The sequence below is a fragment of the Anser anser genome (genome assembly GCF_964211835.1).
Source record: "Anser anser genome assembly, chromosome: 5".
NCBI lineage: Eukaryota > Metazoa > Chordata > Aves > Anseriformes > Anatidae > Anser > Anser anser.
The window spans coordinates 32,724,747-32,752,499 of NC_139725.1; the positions used below are offsets into that span (position 1 = coordinate 32,724,747).

General features: G+C 40.6%; 2 protein-coding genes across 8 annotated transcripts in view; both read left to right on the top strand.

Annotated features, from left to right (window-relative positions):
* The window catches only part of LOC310900114 (cytosolic phospholipase A2 epsilon-like), a 36,996-nt gene extending 21,980 nt beyond the window's left edge, over positions 1-15,016 (top strand). For 4 of the 7 annotated variants that reach the window (XM_083837548.1, XM_083837547.1, XM_083837550.1 and 1 more), the window contains 13 exons: positions 31-197; positions 315-401; positions 1,596-1,633; positions 3,578-3,725; positions 4,612-4,748; positions 5,309-5,531; positions 5,917-6,031; positions 6,995-7,132; positions 8,274-8,381; positions 9,598-9,789; positions 10,594-10,760; positions 12,008-12,194; positions 12,851-13,766. In XM_083837548.1, the coding sequence (XP_083693674.1) occupies positions 31-197; positions 315-401; positions 1,596-1,633; positions 3,578-3,725; positions 4,612-4,748; positions 5,309-5,531; positions 5,917-6,031; positions 6,995-7,132; positions 8,274-8,381; positions 9,598-9,789; positions 10,594-10,760; positions 12,008-12,194; positions 12,851-13,056 (1,913 nt within the window). In that variant the 3' untranslated portion in view covers positions 13,057-13,766. Of the gene's footprint in view, positions 1-30; positions 198-314; positions 402-1,595; positions 1,634-3,577; positions 3,726-4,611; positions 4,749-5,308; positions 5,532-5,916; positions 6,032-6,994; positions 7,133-8,273; positions 8,382-9,597; positions 9,790-10,593; positions 10,761-12,007; positions 12,195-12,349; positions 12,394-12,850; positions 13,767-14,768 lie in introns of those variants that run through there. The other 3 variants (XM_083837549.1, XM_083837553.1, XM_083837552.1) reach the window with 3 other exon arrangements.
* A 1,726-nt stretch (positions 15,017-16,742) lies between these two features.
* Positions 16,743-27,753, top strand: part of LOC310901141 (uncharacterized protein) — a 67,756-nt gene continuing 56,745 nt past the window's right edge. The window contains 12 exon segments of the mRNA XM_083840265.1: positions 16,743-16,919; positions 17,569-17,649; positions 19,851-19,923; positions 21,463-21,599; positions 21,976-22,107; positions 24,383-24,423; positions 25,113-25,155; positions 25,568-25,634; positions 25,827-25,996; positions 26,139-26,225; positions 27,239-27,276; positions 27,554-27,689. Coding sequence (XP_083696391.1) covers positions 16,872-16,919; positions 17,569-17,649; positions 19,851-19,923; positions 21,463-21,599; positions 21,976-22,107; positions 24,383-24,423; positions 25,113-25,155; positions 25,568-25,634; positions 25,827-25,996; positions 26,139-26,225; positions 27,239-27,276; positions 27,554-27,689 — 1,053 coding nt within the window. The 5' untranslated portion in view covers positions 16,743-16,871.

Genomic DNA, 27,753 nt, shown 5'->3' on the forward strand with positions numbered 1-27,753 from the left:
ATTTCTCATGTGCTTTGTTTGCTTTTTTAGAGAAAGAGCTTTCCCTTACTGTGAAAGGTTCCTTTGAAGGGACACAGGATATCATACTGGGCCCCGACGGAGTGGTCAGCCCATCAGGTCCCACCAAGTTCCACTACATCAAGTATGCAGAGCCAACGCTGGATGTCATGTTGCCAAAGAAGAGGCGCTACCACCCTGTATGTTGCAAATGGCCTTAATATTGAACTGGCCATGAGTCACACTCTAGGAGGTGGGAGGAGGCAAAGAGGGTAAACCCATGACTGTTTTGGTCCTAAAGCATGTTGTTTTCCCAGTGGACCTGTAGGTTCAGTACAGAAACAGGCTCCCCAGTGCTGATGCTCAATTCGCTGCCTATGGGAAGGAAAACGACAATTGCAGAGGTGAGCATCACTTCCAGGAACAAAAGGTCACTCAAGTAGAAATCATTCTTTCTGTGAGCCCCCATAATACTGTTCCACTGGAGTCCCTGTAGATATCTGCTTAGACGGTTAGAAATATTCTGAATTTTTCTCAGACCTTGAACAAACAGGAGCTCTGTTTCTCTGGTTGTTTTCTCTATGGAAGCAGGTTGTCTGTCCTTTAGTCTCCATTATGTGCCATTAGCAGCAGATATAGCAACCTGCAAGAATGCCAGAAAATATGATGATTCCTTCACTTCACAGGATTTCTCCATGTTTACCCAAAGACTCACGCTTTTGCTTAGTGTCCAAATAAAAATTTGCCTCTTGGACACAAACTAGGAAACAGTCTATAAATATGCCTTCAGTAGACCATGTACTTCAAAGGACTGTATATAAAAAGTATAAAAAAAATTACATATAGTATCAGAATTTTAAATAATGTAGTTAGAATATTGCTCAAAATAATTGTGTATAATTTTGACTGAAATTAACACAAGAAAATATTAAGAAATAGAAATAAGAAATAGAATAAGAAATAGATCCTTGCTTATAAAATAATGTGTTTCCGCTAAGAAACACCTACATATATCCAGATTATGTGGGAAACTCTCATCCAAATACTAATTGTTAGGCTGTGAAGAAGTAGAACATCAGATTTTAGGGCCATAAAAACATCCCCTGAGAATGGAACACCTTTTGTCAGTTAATCAACAATATGAAGGTTGTAATAAGGATTTTAAGGCAGGGTGAAATCTTGGCAGTAGTGAGTACAGAACTGCAGTCTCTTCACTGCAGGACTAGGCAGGATGTCAAAGATCTGCTGTTTGTTACAGCATAAAGAATGGGAAGCACACAACAGTGGTATTTCAGGATGCTGCAAAAAGCTCTTGAATAACACAGGAAATGGGACCTACTACATGAGCATCATAATCCTTTGCACCGAGATTTTTAATGTTTTTTGTGGCCTGGAAGCATTTGGGATCTGTGGGTAAGAATGTTCCACTGAGGATAAATGAATGAGTATGGGAATATATGCAGAGATCTTAGGCATATAACTTTATCCTTGCCAGACATTGCTGGGGTCTAAATCAAGCTCTGACCCCAGGAGAGAAAGGAGAAAAAGTAAAAGGAAAAATAAAATAAAAATGTGCTGTTTATATTCTTGTTTTTCAGGAGAAAAGATTTGATTTGAATGTGAAAGCAGAAAGATGGTAAGGGATTTTCTGTTCCTAAAGGTTTGAGCTGTTGATTTTCACTTTGTTTTAACCACATGGAAAGGATACAAGCAGACATCCTCAGTGTGAAAACTAGAATGTACTTTTAAGAAAACATAAAACACACATTCAGTATATAATATATAATTAGTCTTAGGAGGCTTTGACTTTCATAAATAAATGTTGATTAACATGTATTTATTTTAGCATTATTACTTAGTCTCTGACCACAGATTGTTTTTGATCAATTTCCGTCTCTCAAATTCAAAAAAAGAACAAAGTTCAATAAAACAAACAAAAACCAGAATGGAGAAGAGCAAATTTTAAACTTGATCAGAAATTATGAATAATGATAAATTATGAACATTCTTTTCCTAATTGTCAATATTCAGTAACAATGAACCTTGTAAAGTCCAGCTATTCTGTATATTGAGCAGAAACTAAGGTAAACAATAAGGCTAGTGATTTGACTTCTATAGACATGCTCATTAATACCCAGCAGTAAACATGAAGATGTTTCATTTTATCCATAGCCATATGTAACACACAGAAATGGGCAAGTTGGTCTTTTCATTTTGTGCCTGACTATGAAATAAAAGAGAAAAATAATTTAATTTTGAATTCAAAAAGAATTTCCTATAATTTCATCCAGAAAGGCAAATAGTCAATGACAACAAGAAAAACGGTGTTATTCCAGGACAGGAAAAAAAAATCCATCTATTTATTTCACATTCTGACAACTTTAAAAGTGTTTTGTTTATATCCTGATATCCAATAGAAACAAACTTTTGCAGCTCCACCTAACTCAGTTCTCTTTGTGTGTGCTCAACTTACAAATATAGTTGTAATCGTCTGGCTGATTTTATCTAAATCCGATGGAGGAAAAATCTCATAAATAAATTTCATTGCTAGTTTCAGTTAAATTATGGACTTAGTAGAAGAGAAAAGTTCTGTCACTGAAAGTAAAATCAAAATCCTGTTATTTTACAGTCTCTGTCCATGGCTAGCTGGCCAGCCAGAGAGTCCATAGGTAGCTCTGTCCTTGATACACTATGGCAGGTCTCTTGCCCATTGGTGAAGTCTTGTAGGACAGGAGTCAGATTAGTGAGCACAAGAGCACAAATGCACAGGGGAATATATTAAAACAGTTAGTTATTAGGAATGACTTATTAAATTTCAAATTTGATGCCAATAAAGCCTTCATCAGAAGAATATTGTGCTTTCTGATTTTTGAGTAAAGCTTGCCATGAAATACAGGTGGCAGCACTGACGTGTGAGACACCTTGTGCAAGTGCAGACAGATCAGAACAGCAGGGTTGAGATCCTGCCCCACTAAATTCGGTGACAAATCTCTATCCATCCAGTGGCTGGATGTCACCGAGGTCATCCTTCCAGAGATGGCAGGTCAGGGTTACCTGGCCATCTGCACCTCAGAGATAGATGTTTTTTTTTCTGCAGCCATGTTCACCGCTAGAGGGGGATGCATTCCCACTTGAGTTGCTCAAAATGGGACATTTCCTTCAAGTTGGAAATGCCAACATTTGAAAATTTGTCTTTATTTTAGATTTGGAATGAGAAAACGTATGTTGGAATTGCCCATAAAAGTGGATATCAGTACACTCACTTTGGAACATTTGCACAGATTTTTGAAATTTGTGGTCCTTTTAGTTTTAAAATATTCATTTAAATATTTGGTTTCATTTTAAATTGCTGTACCTTGTTTCTTCATTAGTTATTACTAATGGGATATAATGCTACTGGTTAAGCTTACTAATTGAAATATGTTTTCTTACTTTTAAAAATAGTGAGAATATTCTCTTTCTCCTGTCACATTGAATAACCCTGTGTAAAGGGAAGGGCACTGTAGAGAATCTTTGGTCTAAGTCCTAAGATTGGTATGTGTGTGTTAATATGTAAAATATATGTCTGTTTTTACCTTAGTAATTGCTCATGCCGCCAAGACCTGGACATGCGTTTTGGGTTTGACTTATGTTCAGACGAGATGGCTTTTCTGTGCAAAAGGAAGAAATATGTAGCAAGTGCCATGAAAAATGTTTTTCACCTACAACAGGATCTGCAGGATCATGAAGTATGGCGGGGGGGGGGGGGGGGGGGGCAGGGAGGAGGATCTTGCATTGCTAGTGCCTTTGTGTTCCCTTCTAGATAAGTGGTCAGCAAAACGGGCTGCATGTGTCTGTTGTGTAGGGACCAGCTAGTGCATGCATCTTTTGCTTTTGCTGCCAAGTTCTGTTATTTTGGGAAACATTAGTTGCAGTAGTTGTATCCTATATGACTCCCAAATTTGAAATTTGACAGATCTGCAGTGCGTTCATCCCTTCCATCCTATTCTATAGCTGCCTTGGTTCAGAAATACTATGTGCATGTTAAATACATTGCATAGCAAAGATTTCTTCCATTGTTCAAATTTCATCATTTTGTGAGAGCTTAGGATAAGCATTTCCATTGAATGCATTTTATAATATCTTTTCTTGCAATTTTTAAATTCCTCAAAGTAAATATCCTGTATTTTAAAGGAACTTCATGATACTGATGAGTAACAACATTGATGAAGGTAGTTTAGCAACACTGTGTGAACTGGGTGTATTTCTTGGTGGGGCTGGCATGTGAATTTTTGAACAGCAGTAGTAGGTGCAAGATACAGAACAAAGTGGCAAAGGAATGGGAAATATAGAGAAAATATATCGTTGCCTCCACAGAAGGGTTTTCTCTTGTTCCCCTGGGTCCTCGCTTTCCCTAAACTAGAGATGGGCAAGAACCCAGGTTTAGGTTAATCTCTAATCCCATGTTTATCCAAAGGGAAGCAGCAGTAATAGTCATTGCCATTTTGGAGCCTTTCCTTCCTAAAAGGGACCTGCGCCGTGAGATCAGGACCCAGGCTGGATTCAGTGGCTGGACCCCATGTCAGTCCATTGAGTGCCATCAGTGTAAATGTCCCATCTTTCTCTGTCCAACAGGTCCCTGTTGTAGCTATCATCACGACAGGTGGTGGGCTGAAGTCAATGACAGGACTATACGGCAGTCTCATGGGACTCAAGAAATTAAATCTCCTGGACTGTGTAACATACATCAGTGGACTGTCTGGCACCACGTGGTAAGGACAGCTTGTGCAGGACACTGGACCAAGCTTTTTGGGGTGATGCTCCTGCAGGGACCTACCATCACAGGGTTGCTGGAAACTGCCAAAGAGTCTGCTACAGAAAATCAGTACCTCTTCCAAAAATAAAAATAATGGTTCAGTCTTTTCTTATTTTAAAACAATTTTTAGGCCCTCAGATGATACAGAAACAAGAGACAGCTGCTGGTGTGAACTGATTTATGATTCTTGAAAACAAGCAAAAATAATTGTAATTTTCTGCCTAATTTATGCTTCATGTTTACATCTGGCAATTGTATTGCTAATGGTGCTGCCAAGTTTGTCGTTAAAAAATTCAAGAACATTAATAAGTGTGCGCCATATCTTTCAGGGCCATCTCTAAAACAATCATAGAAAATCTGAAGAGATCATTCTGCTGAATGGAACGGCAAAAATAAAGCTGTATGAACATAAATGAATACCTAAATGTAGATCTCTGTCTCTAAAAGCAAAAAAAAAAAAAAAGAATTCTTCTTTTTCTTCTTTTAGTTTTTGTTTTCTGTGTTGTTTTTCTCCAGGACTATGGCCAATTTATACAGAGATGCCTACTGGTCACAGAAGGACCTTGACTCGCATATTGTTGAAGCACAGAAACAAGCAACCAAATGCAAGATGGGCTGCTTTTCTATGGATCGCATGAAGTATTACAATAAGCAGCTATGTCAGCGGAAAGAAGAAGGATACAGGACATCATTTATAGATCTCTGGGGACTCATGATTGAATACTTACTAAATGATGGGGTATGATGTCTATCCCTTTTCTTAGAGAACAATGTTTTGTTTTGTTTTATTTTATTTATTTTTTGCCTTTAATAAATAGAGAGAAAATTAGCCTGTCGGTTCAGAGGACATACCTCAAAACAGAGTGGAGTTGTCCATGTCAACAAATGCTCAAACTTTTTTATTTTCTTCAATAGTCTGCCTAAGGAGATATGCATCCTATATATCAATAAATTAGGTTGTGAATGCAGCCATTTGGAAAGTGCCATTAGACTCTGAATGGTGCTGAAATAAAATCGGAGGTGATCTCAGGCAGCCTGCCTGAAGTCCAGATTACACATACAGAAAGATTTTGAGATGTATTTTTTCCACCTCTCCTCACAAAACTGTTTTTCTTCAAAACCAGAAAGACCCCCACAAACTTTCAGAGCAGAGAGAAGCACTGTGTGATGGCCAGAACCCACTGCCCATCTATGTGTCAGTCTGCGTCCGGGACAACTACAGCACTCAGGATTTCAAAGGTAAGGATGATATTTCAGATCCCATGGGGTTAAAACTGGCAACATGATTCCTATGATTTGATTTGCTCTTCTCTGCTTGGTAGCACTTAGAGACAACAGCCCTGGTCTGTTTGCCAATGTCCAGTGATATTTTAAATATGAAGAAAGACCAGATAGTTATGACAAAGATTGGGAAAGCAGCTGATCTACTCCCAACTGAATCTTTTTCTTTGCTTGTTTTTATGTTTTTGTTTGTTTGTTTGTTTGGTGGGTTGTTTTTTGTTTGTTTGTTTGTTTGTTTTGAGGAGAAGAGGAGAAGAAAATCAGGTTAAATTTTCATGTTTAAGGTGAAAAAAATGACTCAGTTCTGAAGAAAAAGGAAATTATGGCCTATGATCTTTCTGTCCCAGACTTTGCTCGCGCTGCAGTTATATCAGACAATAGCACCTTACTTGTAGGGGACATCTGAGAAAGTCAATGACTAGTTCTGTCTTCCTTACTACAATACATAAAGAGCATAACTGGTCACTTAAAACAAAATCATTCTTGAAGAGCTGGGCACCTGTCTTAGTACATACCTGAATTATTCAAGGGAAAGAAATGCATCCTATTCTGTCAACTGTCTTGATAACTGTGGAGGTACTTTCACCTAGAGGTGGTATATGCAAGGGTATAGTGAAACCTGGATTGGTGCAAGCACGTGAGGTGTTTCAGAGCCGAAGTCTTGCCACGTGCCCCATATGTGCCCTGTCCCACTGGCACCACCATCACTGCCCAGACCACTCCTACCTCCTTGTGACTGAGGAAACCCCATTACCACCATGTCTGAGCTCAGCTGCCTGGTTTGGAAGGCGGTTGTTCATAAGCAAGGCTTTGCAAAGACAGCAGAGCAAACAGAATTCAGGCTGGGTTTTGTCCTAGCAGCTTCATACCAAGCAGAGAGCCTGGAAGAGCTCACATTGTCCCTTTGTGGCTGTATTGCAGAGTGGGTAGAGTTCACCCCCTACGAGGTGGGGTTGCTGAAGTACGGTGCGTTCATCCCTGCAGAGAATTTTGGAAGTGAGTTCTTCATGGGACGCATGTTAAAAAAACTCCCTGAATCCCGGATCTGCTATCTTCAAGGTGATATATTGCATTGCCCTGGCACAGAGGCACTTGGGGGATGGAAATTGAAGATGGGGAGGAGTGTGTCCAATGCTGTTAACCAGATTGTGGACATTTCTGGTCAAACATGCAAACATTTCTGGTCAAACATGCAAAAACTGCTGCTGTGCTATCACCTGCTGGGAGATGGGGGTGTATTGTAGTTTATCCAAAAGACTACAGTAGAAGATCTCTCATCCTTTTTAAATTTCTTATCACTCTCAAGGTATGCTTAATCTTTTAAACATTATCTTATAGATGGTATAGATGAAGCCCCTTAATTCTTCCATCGTAAGGAATGTTTCCCACTTCTTTTCTACTCTTCTGATTCCTCTCTGAATGCACTCCAATTTGTGAACGTTTTGACGCTGCAGGAAACATGCAGCTGTGCTTCCACCGTGAAGTATAACTTCAGTCCGATGTAGGGAATCCAATCTACTAAAGATGCAAGGTGTCTGGGGTTAAAAATGAAACCAGAAGCAAAAGGTGCCTGAATCCCTTTTATCAATGCCTGATTTGTACTGATGGGTTGTATGAAAAAGCAATAAAGTTCCTTTGCTAAGGAATTAGGCTGGAGTAGTCAGAATCACAAACAAACCAACAGATGAATACAGAGCAGTGCGAGTTTGGTTTCAGTCATCTCTTCTTACACTCTTGCTGCTTATAAGCTCCTCAGTCTCAGCACACATGATGCGGTATTAAATAGCCAGCAGCTCCAGGGGATATTGTTAAAATACTACCTCTCAGGTTGGCCCTTTTTACCTGGGCCACTACTGGGAAATTCATTTGCCAAATACTGTGTATGTATGCATTACCCAAGCTCTTATTTTGCTCCTTGAATGAGTGGGTTTTGCTCCTTTGCCTCTCTCCCACTGTCATCTTCCTTTACTGTGCAGCAGAGCCATGCAGTAGATGAGGCACAGAACTGACAGCAGTATGAACTGAGGTCTTCAGTTAGAGATGATGCAGTAGAGAATTTAGATAAATTTAACAGCCCAAAAGTTTAGAAATATTTGAATTATGGCAAAAAAAAAAAAAAAGGAATTCAGAAGATCAAAAGAGAAGGAAAAAGGCAGTTTCTTCTTAATTGTATCCTTATGTTCAGTAATTCCCTTTACAGGTATGTGGAGCAGTATATTTTCTGTGAACCTATTACAAATCTGGGGACTGTCCCACAGTTCAGAAGACTTCTGGAAGAGATGGACCCAGGACAGAATAGACGAAGTCGGTGAGAAATTTTTAGACCTTCCATTTGTGGTGCCTTAGTCTTTTTAATGTCTTTTGACATCATCCTTTCACCTAGTTTGAAGCCAGCAAACTGGATCCTACTACAAGAAAGCGACTTCCCCTCACATTCTAAAGCCTAAAAGGAAGAGAGTAATCAGGGAAATGCTGCTGTAATTATTAGACTTAAGAAAATGCTACCGACTGAAAGTTTCTGTTTTTAAGAGGAAGCTTTACAGAGGTTACACATTTCACAGGGAATGTTTTGGCATTTCCCATTCTCACTCAGCCATACAGAACCAAGAATCGGTGGCAAAGAATAAAGTTATTTTACTGCTTGTGCAGGGAATAAGCCTGAATATCAATTGGCTAATCAATATTTCCTGAATTTAGATTTTATTACTCAGTACAGTAATTATTGCATTATTGCAGGATTCATCATAGAACAAAGATAAACGAGGCCCAGAGGGTATTTTCTGAAGCAATACAGAAACCATGGTTTTATTGCTAAATCATTTAACATGATGGCAGCTATAATTACAGACATCCTGAAAACAAAGAAATATATCTGTGCAGTGAGAAAAACTGCCGAGTCTCTCCTGCTGCACTGTCAGCCAACTGGTCTGGCAAAGTAGGCTGTGATTTCAAGAAACCACACCTAGTGCCATTTCTGCTTTTCACCCACATATGCTCCCATGTAGGCACCTTGGAAACTTCCTGTAGTTTCTAAATATGAATGTATTTCTTAGGCTTTCCTGAAATGCTTTTATTCTCCTTGTTAAGCATATTCTCATGTAGCTGTGGGTGATTATCAGGTAGAAGCTGTCCACTGTTGATATAGACCCTGTGATGCCCTTTTGTTGCCCTTCTGAGTGAGTGGGGTATATGCTTAAGCCCCATTTTCTCCATGCTTGCCTCTGTTTCATGGTACCTTCCTATGTGGAAGTGCAACCTTCCTTCTGACTGGAAATTCTCTGAATTGCTTAGTTCCCTTAAAGTGTCTGTTTTCCAGAACAAAAGACGGCTTTTGATTAATTGTCTTTAGCCCAAAATTCAAGACCATCTGCAGAGCTTTGTCCAGCAGCCACTCTTCTGCTCCAGAATAGTTTTTGTGTTAGTGAGCCATCTCAGAAGAAACTCTGAGATCTATTACACACCAGGCCAACCAGAGGTGAAAATGAATTAATTAATCATTCATCAGTGTTTCTCTCCTGCTCTAGATGAAGACCCAGTATTGCCTACGAGGCCCCATGAACTAAGGACTCGCATGTACACTCCTCCTGGGCCCCTCTCCAGTGCTCTTCGGGGTGCTTTAACCGACCGCTTCTCAGTTGCCCAGCATCACAATTTCCTGAGGGGCTATCAGCTGCATAACAACTACCTTGAGAATGAGCACTTCTGCCGATGGAAAGGTAATAGGAACGCATATTTAGGAGGTATCAAAATCCAGGTGATTTTTGGGGTGGAATTTAAGAAAGAAACCTATCAGACTTGGGAGGGGAAAAAAAAAAAAACTCTCTTTCAAAAGTGCTTGGTTTTTTTTGTTTTTGTTTTTGTTTGTTTGTTTTCTGAATGGAGAGAAAAGACTAAGAGTTGCCAGATATATAAGTCTGTTTTTAAATATAAGTGTGTGTTTATGCGGTTTAGCTGAGATGTCTGTGGCCCAGACTGAGTGGGCAGACTTGCTGCTGACAGAACCAAATTTAAGGTAGAAAAGAGCAAAGAGAACACGGGAGACATCTTAATTCAGCAAGGCTGTACCTCTATCTTCAGATGCAACTGGAATATCACAGAATATATGATGTAGGAGAGAAAGCTTGAAAGGAGTGAGGCTTTGTAGTCCAAAGGACAGTGGAACAGGGGGAAGCATAAACCTATACGTAAAAAAGGACAAGGATATTTTGTACTTCATATCAGTGATGGATAAAACATGAAACAATGTTTGAAATGAAGCTAGAAAGATTTAGTATAAAGGTTAGATATAGTTTATGGATGCTAATGAGTATGGCAAATTACTGGAATAGCTTGGTTGGAAGCTCAATATAGAAGATTTTTAAGAACAGTAATTTGGGTGGCGTTTTGAAGTCCCTCCCATGCCTATATGACATTCCTGTATTATGACAATGAAATTAAACCAGGTCTGTGAGATGGTCAGATCCACCTTGCATTTTTTCTCCATCAAAATACCAACATATCATTTCTTATTTTCCTTTTAGACACTGTGTTAGACTCACGTCCTAACCAGCTGATGCAAAATCCCCATCACCTGGGTATGATAGACGCTGGATTTTTCATCAACACCAGCAGTCCACCACTTTTAAGGCCACAGAGGGAAGTGGATGTCATCATATATTTAAGTTATACTACTGGATCACATACATCGGTGAGGAGGATCTTGTTACAGTGTGTTGTCTCTCTTTTTGCTTTCCTGTAGCACATAAAAATACTAGTTATTTCAGTTGCCCAGTTTTTAATTACTGTATCCCCTTCTTTAAATGCTAGAGGAGGTTATTGATTTCTTCTTCAAGGGAAGGAGAAATTAATCTGCTAAATTGTCTAAATCCTCATTTCAGAACCTCTGATGTCAATCACTCCTTTGAATACATCCTCCTTCGGATTATCTTGCTATTAGCACCCATGGCTTAGAAACACCAGAGGAGGACTTTTTGATGGAACTGTTCTGTCAGGGTTATGTTTTTGACTGTAATAATTATCTTTCCTATTTGTTCCTGCTTCTCCTGGAATCTCCCTCGCTGACTTATGAACATATTGAATTATTCAAGAGGACATCAGCACAGTCTCTTCCAGAATGATGGGAAGAGCCTCTAAAGATTTATGCTCTATTGGGCAGATTTCCAGATCCTGCACAGGAATATGCGTAAAAATAAGGAGCGATTTCTTTTAACTTAAAATAGAATACAAAAGGGGCTAAGTGGATAGTCAAGGGCAGATGTTATTTCTGGGCTGGGAAATAAGATGCTACTAGGAAAATTCAATTACAAACATCTTCCTGCAGAAATTCCAGTTTCATAGAGGTAAAACTAATTAGCTGTCTAAAAAGCCTTCCAGAAAAAGAGTTTGGGTCTTTACACCTCAGTAACTGAGTTTAGTTAGAAATTTAGTAATAAGCATCTTGGCCTGCTGAGCTGAAAAGGCACATTATAGCCTAGTACTTCAGAATTTCTCAGTAAAACACTGATCTAAAGGAACACTGCTTTAATGCCTGCACAGACACTGATATAATTGCACATTCAATCTTTATTATCTCCTGGCTTCTAAGCATGTAGTAAAATACCTTAAATGTTTTCTTGCTGTGGTTTATTTTTCTGATTAATTCTATGCAATGGACTGTTTCACTTGCTAACACTACATGATTTACCCTAAGCTTCTAACTGCTTATGTTTTTACAAAGCAGCATCCTGCATGAATTCTCTAACTCTGAAATTGTGTTTACAGCTTGTGATTAGTATTTTGGTTACAGTATGTGGTATTTCTGTGTATAGCAGCCCTTCATAAGAAGGAACCCACTCTATGGATTTAAATCTCTAAACCTTAATGGTAGATAACCAGTTTAGGACTTTAGGACAGCCAAGTTGAATTTTAATGCTGATCATGTCTGTGGTACACTAGTCTCTAGATAAGGCATGCAAATACTACTCGGAGCAGAAAATCCCATTCCCCAAAATTTCTTTGAGTGATGAAGATAAGAAAAATCTAAAGGAGTGCTACATCTTCCAAGATTCAGATTCGCCAGGATGTCCCATTGTGATTTTTCTTCCACTTGTGAATGATACTTTCCGAGAGTACAAAGCACCTGGTAAGTTAAAAGTGGTGGCAAAATATCAAATAAAAGACAACACTACCCACTTCCCTGACTCAGAAAGAGCCTTATTTCCCTGCTGCTGGCTGTCTTTGCTGGCTGGTTTCATCAGGGAGTGCTTTAGCTAATTAGATTTTCTTTCTCTATTCCAGTCAAAGTTGCTATGTCATTCATGTCATCTTTGTGGCCCTAAAAGGTTAGACACAGCCCTTGTCTTCTGCATGGTGTTTACCTTCACGTCACTCCCATTTGTAACAAAGTGTTGCTAGCTATTTATAAGAAAAAATCATGGGAGAAGTATATCCCCCTGCATTTGTTCTGTGTTGTCCAGGGATTTAATTCTACTTTTGAGGATGCACATTGCCACTTGTGAATGGTGTGGCAGCAAGAACCTGGCTTTCAGGCTCAAATCCTGCAATGTCAAGATCAGTCTCTTCCCAATGTTATCCCTCACTTTTCCCTTCTGCCCTCATTGCTTCATGCACACAATGTGCCTTTGACTAGTAGTGGCCTTAAATGACTGAATTATTGGAGCATTTAAACCCAGTGACTTCTCTCCTGGAGGAAAGCCCCCCTCTTGGGGCTGCTGTGGACAGCTTGTCATTGACAGAGATGCACACCGTGCTACAGCAACAACTTCTGTTTTTCTCCAGGTGTCAAGCGCTGTTGCTCAGAGATGGAGGGAGGACAACTCGATCTGACCAGTCGCTGTTCCCCCTACTGCATGTTCTCGGTCAGATATACTGATGAGAATTACCGCCGGCTGCTGAACCTCAGTGAATACAATATCCTGAATAACTCTCAGATGATTATGCAGGCCTTGCAAACAGCAATGCAAAGAAGGCAAAACATGTGCTAATCACACATCTGATTGCCTATGTCTTCTTGGAGGAGTTTTACATGCTCTAGCACACATGAAGAACATAGCTTTTTGAACACTGGCCATTCTGCGCTACAGAAAGAAACTACCCCAGGTGGCTTAGTGTTTATTTTATTTTATTTTCATTCCCATGAAGTGGCTTCTTTAGGCAAAGACGTTGCCTGGAAAATCTTTACATGTTTTGTTCCCTAAATTAAGGTTGTCTGTAGAACACTCTTTACCTAAAATCCTTGTTATATTTTTAAAAATAGTCTTATTTTAAGCCTAATTTATTATATGACATATAAAAAAAACATTTTCTAACACCAAAGTGCTACAGTAATACAACCCAACTAACAAACTGACAGGCCACAAGAAGGGGGTATGGGTATGAATGTCTGCTCCCTACAACTTTTCTTCATGGAACACAACATGCATCCAAACCTGGAAGAATGAAGAAAACCTGAGGCACGACTGGAAGCTGGAATCAGATCCCTGAGTTGACTCTATTTTGCAAGTGTACTGAAGAGCAGCTAAAGAGGTTGGAAATGTAATAGGGACAAGTGTGTGCACACGGCCAGCCCTGTGAATCACATCCATCTCCAGAGCAATCTTGGACTGCGAATGCACCACACATAGATTGGAAGGAGCAGTGTAGGAGGAAGTATTGTAGGAGTTTTCTTTTTCTTTTTCTTTTTCTTTTTCTTTTTCTTTTTCTTTTTCTTTTTCTTTTTCTTTTTTTTTCATTGCAAGATATCATTTGGGAACATCAGAATTTCCTTTGAATTTATGTCAGTTTTGATTGTGTTGATATAAAAAAGTCAAAATTTTATTTTGAATCTTTCAAAATAAAAAAAAAAAAATGGGATTTTTTTCCCAATTGAGTTAGTTCTCATATTGAACTTCTTTTCTTAAATGAAAAAGAAATGTGTGCTTGAAATGAATATATTTAACTTCCACTAGAGCATAAAAAAACTTTGTTACGTAACTCAGTGGAATTTGTTTAAACAGTTTGGGACATACCTTTCTTCATATTCCCTTTTATGGAAAGTGTCTTTTCTGAACTCTTGAAAGTGCTAAGGATGAGCTGTAAAAATTATATATCTGTAACAACCATTGCATTCCAGGAGCAAGTCAAATTGAAAATACACATTTATATTAATAAATTCTGTGTCTTGATGACAACTGATAAAATTTGGGGAACTGGGGAAAAAAGTCTATTCAGTGAGAAAATCTATCAGAAAATCTATCTAAACAAGTTACCTAGATGTCATAATCTGAGGCTGAAATAAACCAGGGAAAAATGCTTGGGTAAGTTGAAACATTTCATATTAATATTTTCCATAACATCTCTGTTTTGAAACAGAAGTTCTTTTTAATAGATTGCCTACCTCGTAAGCCCAGGGTACCCAACCTGAAAATAACAAGCTTCATTTATAATCAAATAAGGTGTTTCTCTTGGTGCAAAATGACTCTCTGAGGATTCCCATTTTGGCAAGGAAACTTATTAAGTCAAACTTATCTTTAAAAATGGGTTCAAAAATGACTTTTTCCAATGCTTTTCTCATTTAGGATGTCAAACAAAACTATTTTTTGTGCATCTGTAGTGTGATATTGCAAGCCTATAAATCAGAGTGTAAATATGAATATTTAAAACCCTTTGAGTTTTGAACTAATATAAACTTATGCCAGGTTTTTTTGTTCTATTCTAGTTTCATGGGTCATAATCTGAAATATGGTGCTATATGTTCTGCATATAACCCTGGGAATTGCCTCCATTGGAACCTGAAGTCCCTGGTGTGAAAAAAATAAATACAAGTTTTGGCCATAATCTCATGTCACCTCCAGCTCTTAGGAAATGTTAGTTACATGCAAAAATGTTGTGTATATAATATTGGACAATAAAGGCTTGTTTGCAAAACAAAATTCTGCCTTGCTCCACATATTCAGGCATTTTAGTAATATGCTTCAGGTTCACAATGAGTTCCTTGTTCCAGGAAAGCAAAATTGTTTTTAGCAAAGAGCATCAGAGTGTCCCAAATACTTGCCGTGAGCATTGTGAGCAAAGGTATGTCTCAGAGACGAATGCAGGAGTACAAAGAGAGCCATGTCCCTCCCTCCTGCAAGAGCTGTCTCTGATGTGGAACTGCAAATGCTATTTGTAAAAATGGAGGAGTGATTGCACCTTCCCCAAATGTCCTACCAGGCAGCCCCAGTCTTGTGTCACCTCAGTTGACGCGCTTTCTGCTGGACACTCCAGTGGTTTTAGGACTACATGGTGCTCCACCAGGCTTCTCCTATTTGGTGTGTCTCATTTTCTAGGGGAAAGTGGGATGGCAGAGCCCTGCTGTCAGGGCCTCTGAGAGTTTTTTGGCCATTGGCACTGTGGAAGTGACATATTCAGAGCCCCAGTCCTGGTTTATAGCTTAGCTCTCCAGGGAGGTGTCATAAGAGGGTATTGACTTTAACTGTGGCTGAAAGATGCTGATGTTGCCAAGGGTTTTCTATGATCTAATGAAAAATGCATTTCATCAAGCTACCTAATTGCAACTGGCATAGAGAGGAAACACGCCAGGTAGGTAGACACAATCCTTCACTGTGTTGTGAAACAACATAGCCTATAGCAAAAATTTATTCTACCGAGGTGACTGTGATGACTGGTGATATTTGCATGGGAATGTGCAGAGGAATTGTGTTGGCTAGTAACAATATTTAACAAGTAAGCCCAGGAATGCTCAGGAAATAGTTAACTTTTTGCTCATAGGTAATACACCAGGAGAACAGGGATGCCAAAGGATTCCCTTACCCCAGTGATTTTTCTCTGCTCTAACCTGCTGAAGATACAACAGCCTTTGATGCTCCTTTTAATCCCTTTCCAGTGAGCTGGGAGCCCTGCTCATAACATAGGGGTTAGCTGGGTGCTAGCAGAGGCCAACACAGGTGTCCCACTGCAGTGGTGGGTTTGTGAAGGAGCCCAGGAGCCCTCCCATTGGTGTTGCAGAAGGCAGTGGGTGGACAGTGCTGAGTTGTGCCTCTGGCTGGCAGGGTTTATTGGGTCAGTCACAGGAGCCAGGTTACAGCCAGAGTCAGTCTGAGCTGGAAAGCAGCATAGAAGTATTTACGGGGTGGAGCTAGGCTAAGGAAAATCATGGCTTCAGGACTCTTCATCTAAACAGAAGTAATAATAACAAGCCATAGGAAAGGAGGGGAAAAGGATACAACTGCTTGGGGAGAGACCCAACACTGCTGGACCTTGGCAGAGTAGAGACAAAACACCATGTGAGTGTGCCTGCTCTGCACACCTAAGCATGGGAGTGCAGAGAGGTGGTACAGAAACCCTTCAGCTGGCTTTTGCAAACTTTAGTGTGAGAGCAATAGTATTGTCCCTCTCTTTTTTTTTCTTTTTTTTTTTTTCCCTATTAGCTGTTGTACCCTGTCTACTTACTATCACAGATTAACTGCATTTAGGTTATATACTGTTTCTGCATCTTACTGGGGCCTTGCTAAGTGGAAAGTTCCTGCTCAGGTAAAAGGGCATTGTTGGCCCATTGGCCAGTGTTGGGCAAAGTCACTCAAACAGCATTCTTCCAGCCATTGTACAGAGAGAAGTATTTTTTCTATTTATTCTACTACAAGATTCAGTTTCCTAGCATAAGAAAATGGGAGGGGAATAGCTGGGTTTAAGAAATCAGGCAGAGGTGGGGCTCTGAGTCAGTTTATAAAATAGTTGCTCACCTGCATTTGAGACATTTAAACTATTGGTGCCTCTGGAAGTTGGGAGATGTGAAGCTGCATTGCCAGAGATAACGCTGGACATGTATGTAACAGCGGCCACAATGGAGCCAGGTGGTGTTTTGTCTCAGGTAAGAAGGGTGCAGAGCAAAACGAGGCGTCTGGGACCTCAGCAGGTTATGCTGCACATCGTGCACGGACGGGACTGCTTTCTTGACCTATTAATGACTGTAAGTGACTCTGCACAGGAATAAGAAAGTCAGTGTTTCAAGAACTCATTATGGAAATTAAAAATGAGAACAAGACATGGAAAGAAAGGGAAAACTGCTTGGGGAGTAAGAGTTTGATTACTAAAGGAGTATTTTGTATATGTTGGGGTTTTCTTCATTTCAGAAACGTGCCGTATGCAACCTTAGAAAAAAGTATTGAGTAGCATAGAGATGCACTTTAAGGTGAAGAATTAATTACAGGGTGTGTTTCTAGAGGCAGGTTTGCTGTTCCTTTAACAGTCAGAGCTAGGAGCAGTCGTCCTTGCCGGTGTGTCACACAAAGGGTGGACCTTGCTTGGCTGCTACGCCTCTGCCCAGCCTTGGTGGGGCAAGCACAGCGCAGGCAGCGACACTGGGCACAGCTGGAAGGATCTTTACCTGCTGAGGCCCCGTGGGCAGCACCGACCGTGGGCTCCCCTCCATTGCTCTGCAGTTGTGAATTCCTAATGAGGATTGCTGATAAGAGACAGGATGGTTTTTCCAGGGGTAACGTTGGCCCTTCCTGTTGCAGGAGCTGATCACCCAAACTGGTGCACTAGAAGGAATTATGCGGCTGAATCCTGATGGGGAGCAGTGGACTTTGGCTACAAAGGTACCATAAAGGAGAATTTTAAAAGAAAACCGTAGAAGAGACTTTTCTGCTGGGTGGAGGCTGGGTGAGAAGAGATAGGTTTCAGTGTCTGCTGAACAGTAATTAGGTCTCATAACCCATCCAGCTGCCTCCACAAAACACCATCCAGCTTATCATTTGATCACTTTGCTTACGCAGTCTTGCTTCACGTTCAAGTCCTGCTGTTGTTTTCTATCCTTGGCAAAGGAAAAATTAATCCTGTTTGAATAAGTTTAATAATTTTACAAGGATGGGTTTGATTAGGCTTTCTGCTCCATATGTCTTGCCAAAGCATAAGGACAAATTTACTGCCAGAGTAGGTAGCAATAACTGTAAAATCAAACCACTTGCTCCCACAAAGAGCATGTCACAATCCTGAAGAGGCTTTTTAACACCTGATTTCCTGGATTAATCTTACTTCTGGCCTCTCCAAAAAAAAAAAGAAAAAAGAAAAGAAAAAAAAAAATTAATCCCAGCTAGGAAGTTTTCCAGGAGACTTCAGGCATGTTATGTGAAATCTTTCCTCCTAGAAATCATAGGACCAGATGTGCTTAAAGAGATTTTTGAGATTTTTCTCTCTAGTTTACTGCCATTTAATAATAATTAGGAACCGTGTCTAAGGAATAATAGTTATTAGAATAGTAATTAGGAACAGAGCTGAGTTAAGATGCAGAGCAGCGAGTGTTGGGCTTACAGTTTAAGGAACAACCAATCCTTTCTGCTGCCGATGGAATTTCATCCATTCGTGATCTATACCTCTGTCATGTCTAAGCCAAGGTTAGCTGGTTATGGCAGGGTATGTCCACGTGCCTGAGCACTTGCCTCAATCTGTTCTCCCTCTCTGCTGCTTTTGCAACAGCACAGGCCACGAGGGTTACTCCAGGGAACCCAGTTCCTGAAACAGAGTTGAGCCCTTCCAGGAGAATGTCTTCTCCAAAGCCAGCCACTGACAACACCTGCCCTTCCTCACTCCTCTTCGTCATTCCAGACTGTGGCCCCTTGCCTGGCATCCCTGGCAGCCCAGCTCCCCTGAGGGGCTCTGTGCTCCCAGCTTTGCAGTGGCAACCCACACTTGCCTGCTTTTCAACAGTTTACAGGCAGCTTTGTAAAGTAGCTTTATATAGCAAAAACAAGGTCAGCAATTCTTATAAAGCTGCAAAGAGAGTAAAGGAAAGTAAAAATTGACTAAGCAGAAAAATACAGATAGTACAGGCCGTATTCTTAAATATCTGCTTTCAGTTTCCTTCACCTTTGCTCTGTCCTCACTGAGCATCAAGGGCTTGCACAGTGCCCTCACCTTTTGGTAATTACTGTACTTTTTGGCTATGTTATGAACCTATTCCACCTGTAGCTCCCTCATTTCTGTACCTTTAGAATTAGGTTTTAGACATGAATGCAAGTGGATGGTTGTATCCAGAGCTGCTGTTTGGATCCTCAGCTGGGGTTTGACATCCGTGATTTGTGCACACAGCCAATGGCAATGCAGCTGAACAGCACCGATGCTGTTGTGGCTTTTCCTAGGACTGAATGCTTTGGTTACATGAAGGTTACTTTTACCTTGTTCTTCGCTAACCTACTTGTTAACTGCTCCCAGTATGGACAACATATATTTGTTAGCCCCAGCTGTAGCTGGGGCTAAACATTATGAGAGACACCACATGGGCATATATTCCATCAAGCCTATGAATACTGATACAGTACTAGGAGTACTGTATGTTTAAAGAGCAGGAATATGAGAAAATCATATTCTGTAACCCAGGAGTCCAGATTTGTGTAATAGCTGGATGGGAGCTGATTCCCACAATGATAATTTTATCACTTGCAAAAAGCCCAAAGCAGCTTTTCATTTTCTACCTTTGAAATTCAAAATATCTCCCAAACTGAATCTAAATCATACCACTTTGTGTAGACGGATTTTAGTTAGAAAGCAAAGGAATTCACTGTAATTATTTAAATCTGCATTCTATGCTATAACAGAAGAGAAACCTTTCAGCCTAGTATATGATTTAGATAACAGTAGAAAAACCATTGTGCTGACCATTTCTAAATTACCCAGAAAATTCAGGTAAACTGTTGATGATTTGGGTGTTTGTCTCTTTTAATCATTTCTAACTCCTAAATATGCTATTTACCTTTAGGATTCATTCTAGTCTTTTGTGTGTGATTTTATATTTTTCTTGCAGACAGAATCATCTCCATGTTACTTACTGACTGTAAGAGTCATAAGAGCAAGAAATATCCACCAGGCAGATGTCTGTAAGTATTTGTAGTACTCTTTATGGTCCCCCTAACCTTCATGGAGCACGAGCTAGTCCTGCTCCAGGAAAAAGGGCTTTCTAGATTTTTTCTTGGATAGGAAAAGTCCCCCACTGGCATGCTTGTCCCAGCAATGAACACAGTGTGTTGCTTTTCTTTGCATTAGCCCCATTCTGTGCAGAGATGATTGTGTAAGGTCACAGCTGTACCTAGTGCACATATTTCTCTGCATCCCTAAAGAGAACAGGGAAAGCAGCTACTCTAGTCTGTTAGAAGCAAGAAATGCAGCATGATCTCATACGTTTTCCTCTGGAGTATATTCATCAAACAGAACACACAAACTGGTTGGAATAACGGAACACTGAAAGTGGAGTAGTATTATCTCAAAGTTAGCCTGTACTTAAAGCTTCTAAAGGGCAGCTAATCCAAAGTACCACACCCTGATTCCCTGAGTACCAGCTTTTGCAGATTAAACACTGTTAGGTGTTGTTACTATTTGTAGGTCCACTTCTGATGGCCTGCAGCTGAAATGTAATAGAAGGTTATAGGTTTCCTTAAGCAAAAATCAAGAAGCATTTTTTTTTAAGTTCTATCTGACTGAAATAGAAGCAATCACTTTGTTTCCTTAACCCTTCCAGGCACAGGGTGATATGGCTGACCTGAATTACTACTTGGAGGAAAAGCTTGGAAAACTACCCTCTGCTATAAACTCTTCATAGTTTATTTTACCCTCCTTCCTATTCATTTGTCCAAGTGTCCCTTGGCCATGTTGGTTAATGTATTGGGATGTATTTCTCACTTGCTACACAATTCCCATCTGTCATCATGATATATTATTACAGCTTTGACCTTGCAATTTGTTACTAATTACAACAAATCTGGCACTTGACGCAAGTACCCTACATCACTAATATCACATCTAATTTCCTTCCAAACCTTCTGACAAAGTCACCGTGGTGTTGCTGAGTAGCAACTTCTATATGTTAATAAACTGACAATGCAATTTAGCTTCTTTCAAGGCAAGTACTTGTATCTGAAGTCTGCTTTTCTGCATTTCTGCAGTGCTAATATTCAAGAGAAACCTCAGTGTTTATTTGTTCTCTGGATCCCTGCTTCACAGTCCAGCTCACTGGTTCTACCAGAGCTGTCTGTCCCTTTTGCAAGAGCTGAAACTGGCTCCCAGATTTGAAAGATATGCAATAAGCAAACTGGCAGTCCATGTGATGGTATGGGGTGCCACAGACTCTTTTTTTTTTTTTTTTTATAGTGGGCTAATCTGACTGATGACATAGAAGGAGAAAAACCTTTGGTTTAATGCATTTATTATATTTTAATAACATTTATTAATGAGAATAATCATGTCCCTTTCCATGTCTTTTTTTCTCCATCCTTATTACCTAAATCATAACATTTATGTTGGACAAATATGACATCATGTATCACAGTGTCTCTCTTTGAAAGCAAAACTTCATGTTCAAGTCATTTATTCTTCTAGAGCAAATTCTGACTTTAGATGTGCTTGTGTTTTTTAACATACAGTAAGCCAGACTGATTGCTACGTGAGCCTGTGGCTGCCAACTGCTTCAGCTGAGAAATTTCAGACTAAAGCCATCCAGAATTGCAAAGATCCGGTTTGGAATGAAACCTTCTACTTCAGAATCCAGGGTCAGGTCAAGGTACTGAGCTGGGACTTCACTGTTAACTGTGATCTAGGGAACAACTGCCAGGTTTCGTCCTTTTGCAAAGCGGACATATGTAATTTTCCTGTGAGGCAAAGAAATATGCAGAAAAATGTGAGAATAACGCTTACCCTTATGATGTTTTCCATGCCATGAAAGACAAGTGTATCATTTAGCCATGGGTAGAATATAACCTTTGAGATGTCTAATTTCTCCTCATGCCTCCTTGTAGGCAGACTTGCATGGAGTTCATTTCCTCCTTCCTTTCCTTCTCTTTCTTTACTTCCTCTCATTCAACACAGAAACCAAATAAAAAAAGGATCCACTGCTTTAAATGACTCCGGTCACATTTATAATGTGCTTCTCTTCCCAGAATGTGCTGGAGCTGGGGCTGTATGATAAGGATGTAGTTACTCAAGACGATCACCTCTTCACAGTGTATTTCGATATAGCCAAACTTTCCCTGGGAAAACAAGTCTTCATGCACTTCAAGTGTGATTCACAGGTGAGTTCTGAAATAGGATATGGAATTGGTTGACAAAAAAATTTCTTTTGCCTGCTTTACTGTCTGAAATGTTATTTGCAACGTCTTTCTTTTTTCCATCTTGCGTATGGATTTCCCTGTCACATAAAAGGGAGTAGTTTTTCCACTCTGACTTGGGAAAACCTCTTCACTCCTGCATCTGTAGGCACACTGAAGTTTGGTGTGGATGTATTTGACCAAAGAAGCTAACAAACTGTAAATGTCTCTGCAAAATTACCACCTTGTTGAGCCTACCCCCGCTGAGGGTCCTGCAGGAGTGTGTCCACACCAATAACAGTCACATGATGCTTTTGTCATAACTTGTTACTTAACCTACTAATTAGGAAGTTATAGCTCTGTGATCGGAACCAAATGTCGAACCAGACTTGTTGCTAATTACAGGCAGTGGCGTGGGTGTTTAAATAAGGTGTCCAAGTCACGTCACTCAGCTTTGCAACAAGAAATGTTCCTGTGTTCCTCCTGAGTGTCCAGGGAGGTTCTGAAAGTTGTGTTTGAAACTTTGGGGCCAATGTTGTACAGCCACTTAGGACATGCTGAAAGGGCAGGATGCACTGCATGGTGGCAGGGGATGGCCATCTTATCAGAAGGCTGGGTGTTGGGACCTTGACCCAGTGCAAGCAGCACTTCCACCACCAAAGCTGAGGTGCTGAGAGATTTGAATGTTCACTGCACATCTCTGTGGAGAATCTTCATGTGCTTTCAGTGTTTCCCAGGGAGATCAAAATAACAATAGTTATTAATGAGTACTGAAGTAAAGTCCTGCTGCCTCTCTTAGGTAGGGGTCCCTGCTGGGCACCTTTGTGCACGAAGGGATGTTTTTTGCTGTGAGGAACACCCCATGCCCTGGGTGGAAAGCATGAGGAAGATGGATGCTTTCTCTGTGTGGGATCACTGGTGCTGTGCTCTGCACCAAGCTGATCCACATGCAAGGCATCAGCTGTTGCATCTATATGTGCAACCTTGGATATCAGCACTTCACATCCAGCCAGCCCACATGTTAACCATGGGAGTGGTATTGTCTGATACCAGGAAGGCCAATTAAGTGTTTTGTGAGTCTCTGCTGTTGATTGTTTATCTGCCAGTTGCAATGGGCCTGTTTCTGAACTTGCTTTGGCCAGAGGGTGATCTACCCCCACCTTGCTCAATTCAGTATCTTCACTGAACATCACACTTGTCAGGCAGGCTTCGTTGTCCAGGGACACCAGCAAGTGTCACACTTGAGTAACCAAATATCAGGATTGAGCAACCAGAGGTTAACAGATGAAAAGGTGCATCCCATCTCCCTGTGTGTTCGGCCAGTCTCTCTCCTTTTCCACTTCCCTTTTAGTCTTTTGTACATCTGTCATGCACCATCCAGTTGATCTTATCTACACACATCCAAACTCTGCTTTGCACTTCATTATCTCTAAATGCCTTATTTGAACATTTCTTTCTTTGCAAAATATGAGAGGAGTAGTGCATGGACTTCCACTAGCCCTTGATGGAAATAGAAATATTCTGCTGGTTGTAATCTAGCTCATTATAGTCTAGGTGATTACAGGTGCCATATCCAAACCTTTCATTACTGCACTTGCACAGCTACAAGAGTTAGAATTCATGATCTTCAGACCTTCATAACATTTTTTCCCTATATATAGTGTTATGAAACCACAGAACAGTTGTGGTGGAGTTTAGCTGTCCAGCAGGGAAAAACCACCACACTATATTAAGAACTTTTTGATGCCTTCAATGTAGTAAGTATTCTTGCCCTCTTTGAGCAGATAAGTAACCTACAGCATGATCTTGTTTCTCTGTTGGTCATCCCTTCTGTCCCCACTTATGCTTTCCTCTCTTCAGCGCCGCCTTCTACTGAGGAATTATGCCCTTCTCTCCCACCCACAGAGGAAACCTTAATGTTAGATTTACCTTTGCCCCAGTGCCCTCAACGTATTACCAAAGTGGTTGTCCTCTTCCACAACTGCTTTGCATGCCTCCATTTTCCCTCCTTGCACCAGAAGGGTTTGGCTGCTCACCTCAGCAAACCCTCTTTCTCCCTGCTGGCAGACTTGGTGAGAGACAGCAGCTATAAAGAATCCTGAGGCTCAAGACAGACAGGCCAGAGGTGGTATATGCCCATTTTTTAAATGCTCTGCTAGTCATGAACAATGTATTTACCTACATTATAAGAATGAGACTTGTATTATGAGAAGTGCCAGTAGACCAGTGCCAAATGCTTTTTCCTTTCTTTATTTTCCAGAGAAAAGAGGAACTAGAGGTGGGATTTGCATTGGATAACATGTAAGTAAACATGAAATGCAACATAATCTGTAGCAAAAGGAAAAAGCAATTCCAAGGCACGGATTAATCTAGCATAATTGCCCGAAGTGCATCATTCCTTGATGATGCTGATGACTAACAAGGTTTCCCATGGAATCTGTGGTATGAGCTGACAAACTGGTGCATGCCAGGTGACCTTCCATGAACTTCAGGCAGGCAGGGAGAGTACCCTAAAATCTTTTCTTTGCCTACTTCAATGAATATTATTTAAGAGCAGAATAGTGGGACTGCTGTTCTGTAATGTGTTCCTTTGAGATTTGTAGGGAGATTTGCCTCTATTCAAAGCATAACAGAACATGGAATAATCAGTGGATTTTTGATCTCAGACAAATTGCAATTCTTCAAAAACAGGATTCAGCAAAACTATCTGCAGGCTCATCTTGGGGCTTAGCGTAAAGTCACCGCACAGTTTGGCCCTGCAGTACCCTTTTTTGTTTGCTCAGCCCCAGGACTGGACTAGCTGGTACAATAACTGTGCATTGACGGCACAGTGAGGAAACTTGTGCCACAAGTCTCCTGGATTTTTTTCTTTCAGATCCAATACACAGCTAAAAATAAGCAAGAAGAAAATGAGAAGAAGGGTGTGGCTCATAAATTAAACTGTAATTATACTGAGTTATTAAAAATGTGTTTTTCTTTCTGTTTCCTAGTTCAGGCCCTCTTGAAACCATCATTACTAATGGAGTACTAGTGGTGAGTGTCATGTTTCGTCATCTTTCTTGTCCTGTTGCCACACTTGTTTCACTTGACTCACAGTCATCAGGCCAACGTACCCTTTGACATAACAAAGCTGGTGCTGAAAGGTGGTGATTTCCCTCATCGTCATCTGCCTCATGGTACATATCCTTACCTTCTCCCTTCTGCAAGCCCTCTTCCTCCACACCACCACTGCCAGCCTTGCCCTGTGTCTGATTTCTCAGAGATTGCTATTCCAGCCAGCATTTGAAATCAAGGTTGTGGTTTAGAAAAATGTTTTATTTGGGACACAGTGCACTGCCTATGTAGCATTTGTATCATCATCAGTATGAGCTTGGACTGGGAAGCAGAATCTCAAACTGGAAAATTCCCTGTCGGTGAAGTATTTTGTTGCTCATATTTCTTACAGTCTCGCAAAGTCTGCTGCCTGGAAGTTCAGGTGACGGAGAAGAAGAAGAAAAAGGCGAGGAAATCAAGTGAGGTTACTTTTCCATCAACTGTTTTTAAATCATGACATGCTAATGTTATGAAGGCAAATGGCTTATTGTAAGACTGAAAAAAAAATCAAATCAAAAGATGAGAACAGCCTTGTGTTAGGTGTTGTAAGGATTTGTGTTACTGGTTTTGATAACAAAACTGCTGTGTCTGCTTTTGTGTCACTTCCCTAGAGAAAGAATTCTCCTTCAAGGTGCAAGGCTCATACGAAGGCACCCAAGGCATTAGGCTGGGACCTGATCTAGTCTTCGGTTCCCCCTATCCTGCCAAATTCCACTATGCCAAATACAAGCAGCCAATGCTGGATGTTACGCTGCCAGGGAAGAAACCACCTCCCTCCTACGTATGTTATTACTGGACTTCATAAAGCATAGCAGTGGCATGTAGAATAACATGCACCATAAATAGTAACATTCATTTGCTTCTGTGTAAAGAGAGTAACGTTGCTTTATATTATAAACTTGGATATATTTATATCTTTTCAGCACTCTCGTTTGTGTGGTACAAAATCAGCCTTTCCAAACATGGAACTTCATTCCCTTCCAAGTGGAAAAAGCATGATCTTAGCAGAGGTGAGTGCCTGCTTGTTTGAGGGTTGAGGAGCCTGAGCCTGGAAGTCTGCACCCCCAGTGAACAGTCCCTTGGAGCTCCACCTGCAGGGGTCTATTCCAGCTCTTCCCTGTCCTTGCCAGGGCATCTCCCTACCATTGGGAAGACTGGTCTCACTGCAGGACAGCCTGGTGACTCTGCATGGGACTGGGAGTCCCACCCTCTCAGCACTGGTGTGGGTAATGGGAATCAGGCAAGCAAGGTCTGCAGAGCAGAGGCCTCAGTTTCTACCTGAGGAAACTGGGAGCTCCTGACCCATTTGATCATTTTGAAATGCTCTGGTGATTACCAGGGTATTTTCAGGGATGAAAGCATGCAAAAAACAATGCCACAATTGAGTACTGGTGGGTCTTTGGGTAATAATGCCAGGCTGTGTCTTGTTCTCTTTGAATGGATGTGGGAATACAGAGGATGTTGTTACTCCATCCTGACCTTACTTCATGCTAAATTTGGATAATCTGCTTTTCCTCTTCTCACACGTGTGGGGTACCTGAACTAACGGAGGTAGCAACAGTCTCTTGCTCATGCTGACCGTGCTTTGCAAAGCAGTTTTAGATCCGTACTTACAGAAAATCCATTTAGAATCAAGGAACACAGCTTTTGTAGGGCATAAGCTGCAGAAAAGGAGGAATAAATGCTGCTGTGTAAAACTAGTGTGGCTGTAACCTGACTGTTTGCCTCTTGATAGCCCAGGAGAAGTAATGTTGGCAGGGGGCTGTAAGGTGTAAATTATCATTACTTTCCTCTGTAAACAGCAGTTGGCCTCAGATCTTACATTCACTACAAAATTTTGGGAACTACTGAACAAAATCCCTGACACATTGCAGTCAATTCATATACCCTGCTGAATTATTCAGAGCACCTGATTTGTATCTGCATCGCTAAGACAGCACAAGATAAAACTCTTTTTGAGGTAGCAGGGAGGAGTGCTGAAGCAGATTATTACACTTACATTGTTTGCATTCTTGCTTTCCAGGATAAAGGATTTGATTTACATGCGAAGACAGAAGACTGGTAAGAGACTTCAGACAGCAGGTTTCTCTGAATTTATCTGTAGGAATGTCTTCCCTTCTTCTTTTTTTTTTTTTTTTTTAAAATAACTGCCTGGAAATTTAGCAGTTCCTCTTTCAATTATTATTTCATGTGGCACTGAGTACCTATTTGAGTGTAGGAAAGAATCTTCCTGTAAATGCAGTACTTTGTGAATTTAGTAGATTTATTTGTATTAGAGATTATGAGATTGTCTGCCAGTAATAAAATTCAATATGCTTTTTTCCTGTCTGTGCTCCAGCCCAGACCACCTTGACGTGCGCTTAGGGTTTGACCTCTGCGTGCAGGAGAAAGAGTTTCTGTGCAAAAGGCAGAAGTGTGTTGCTGCTGCTCTGAAGAACGTCCTGCATCTGGAACAGGATTTGCTGGACCATGAGGTCTGTGTGGTGAACATTTAAAACATCTAATGAATGCCTTGCAGTGGGAACACCTAGTTTGATA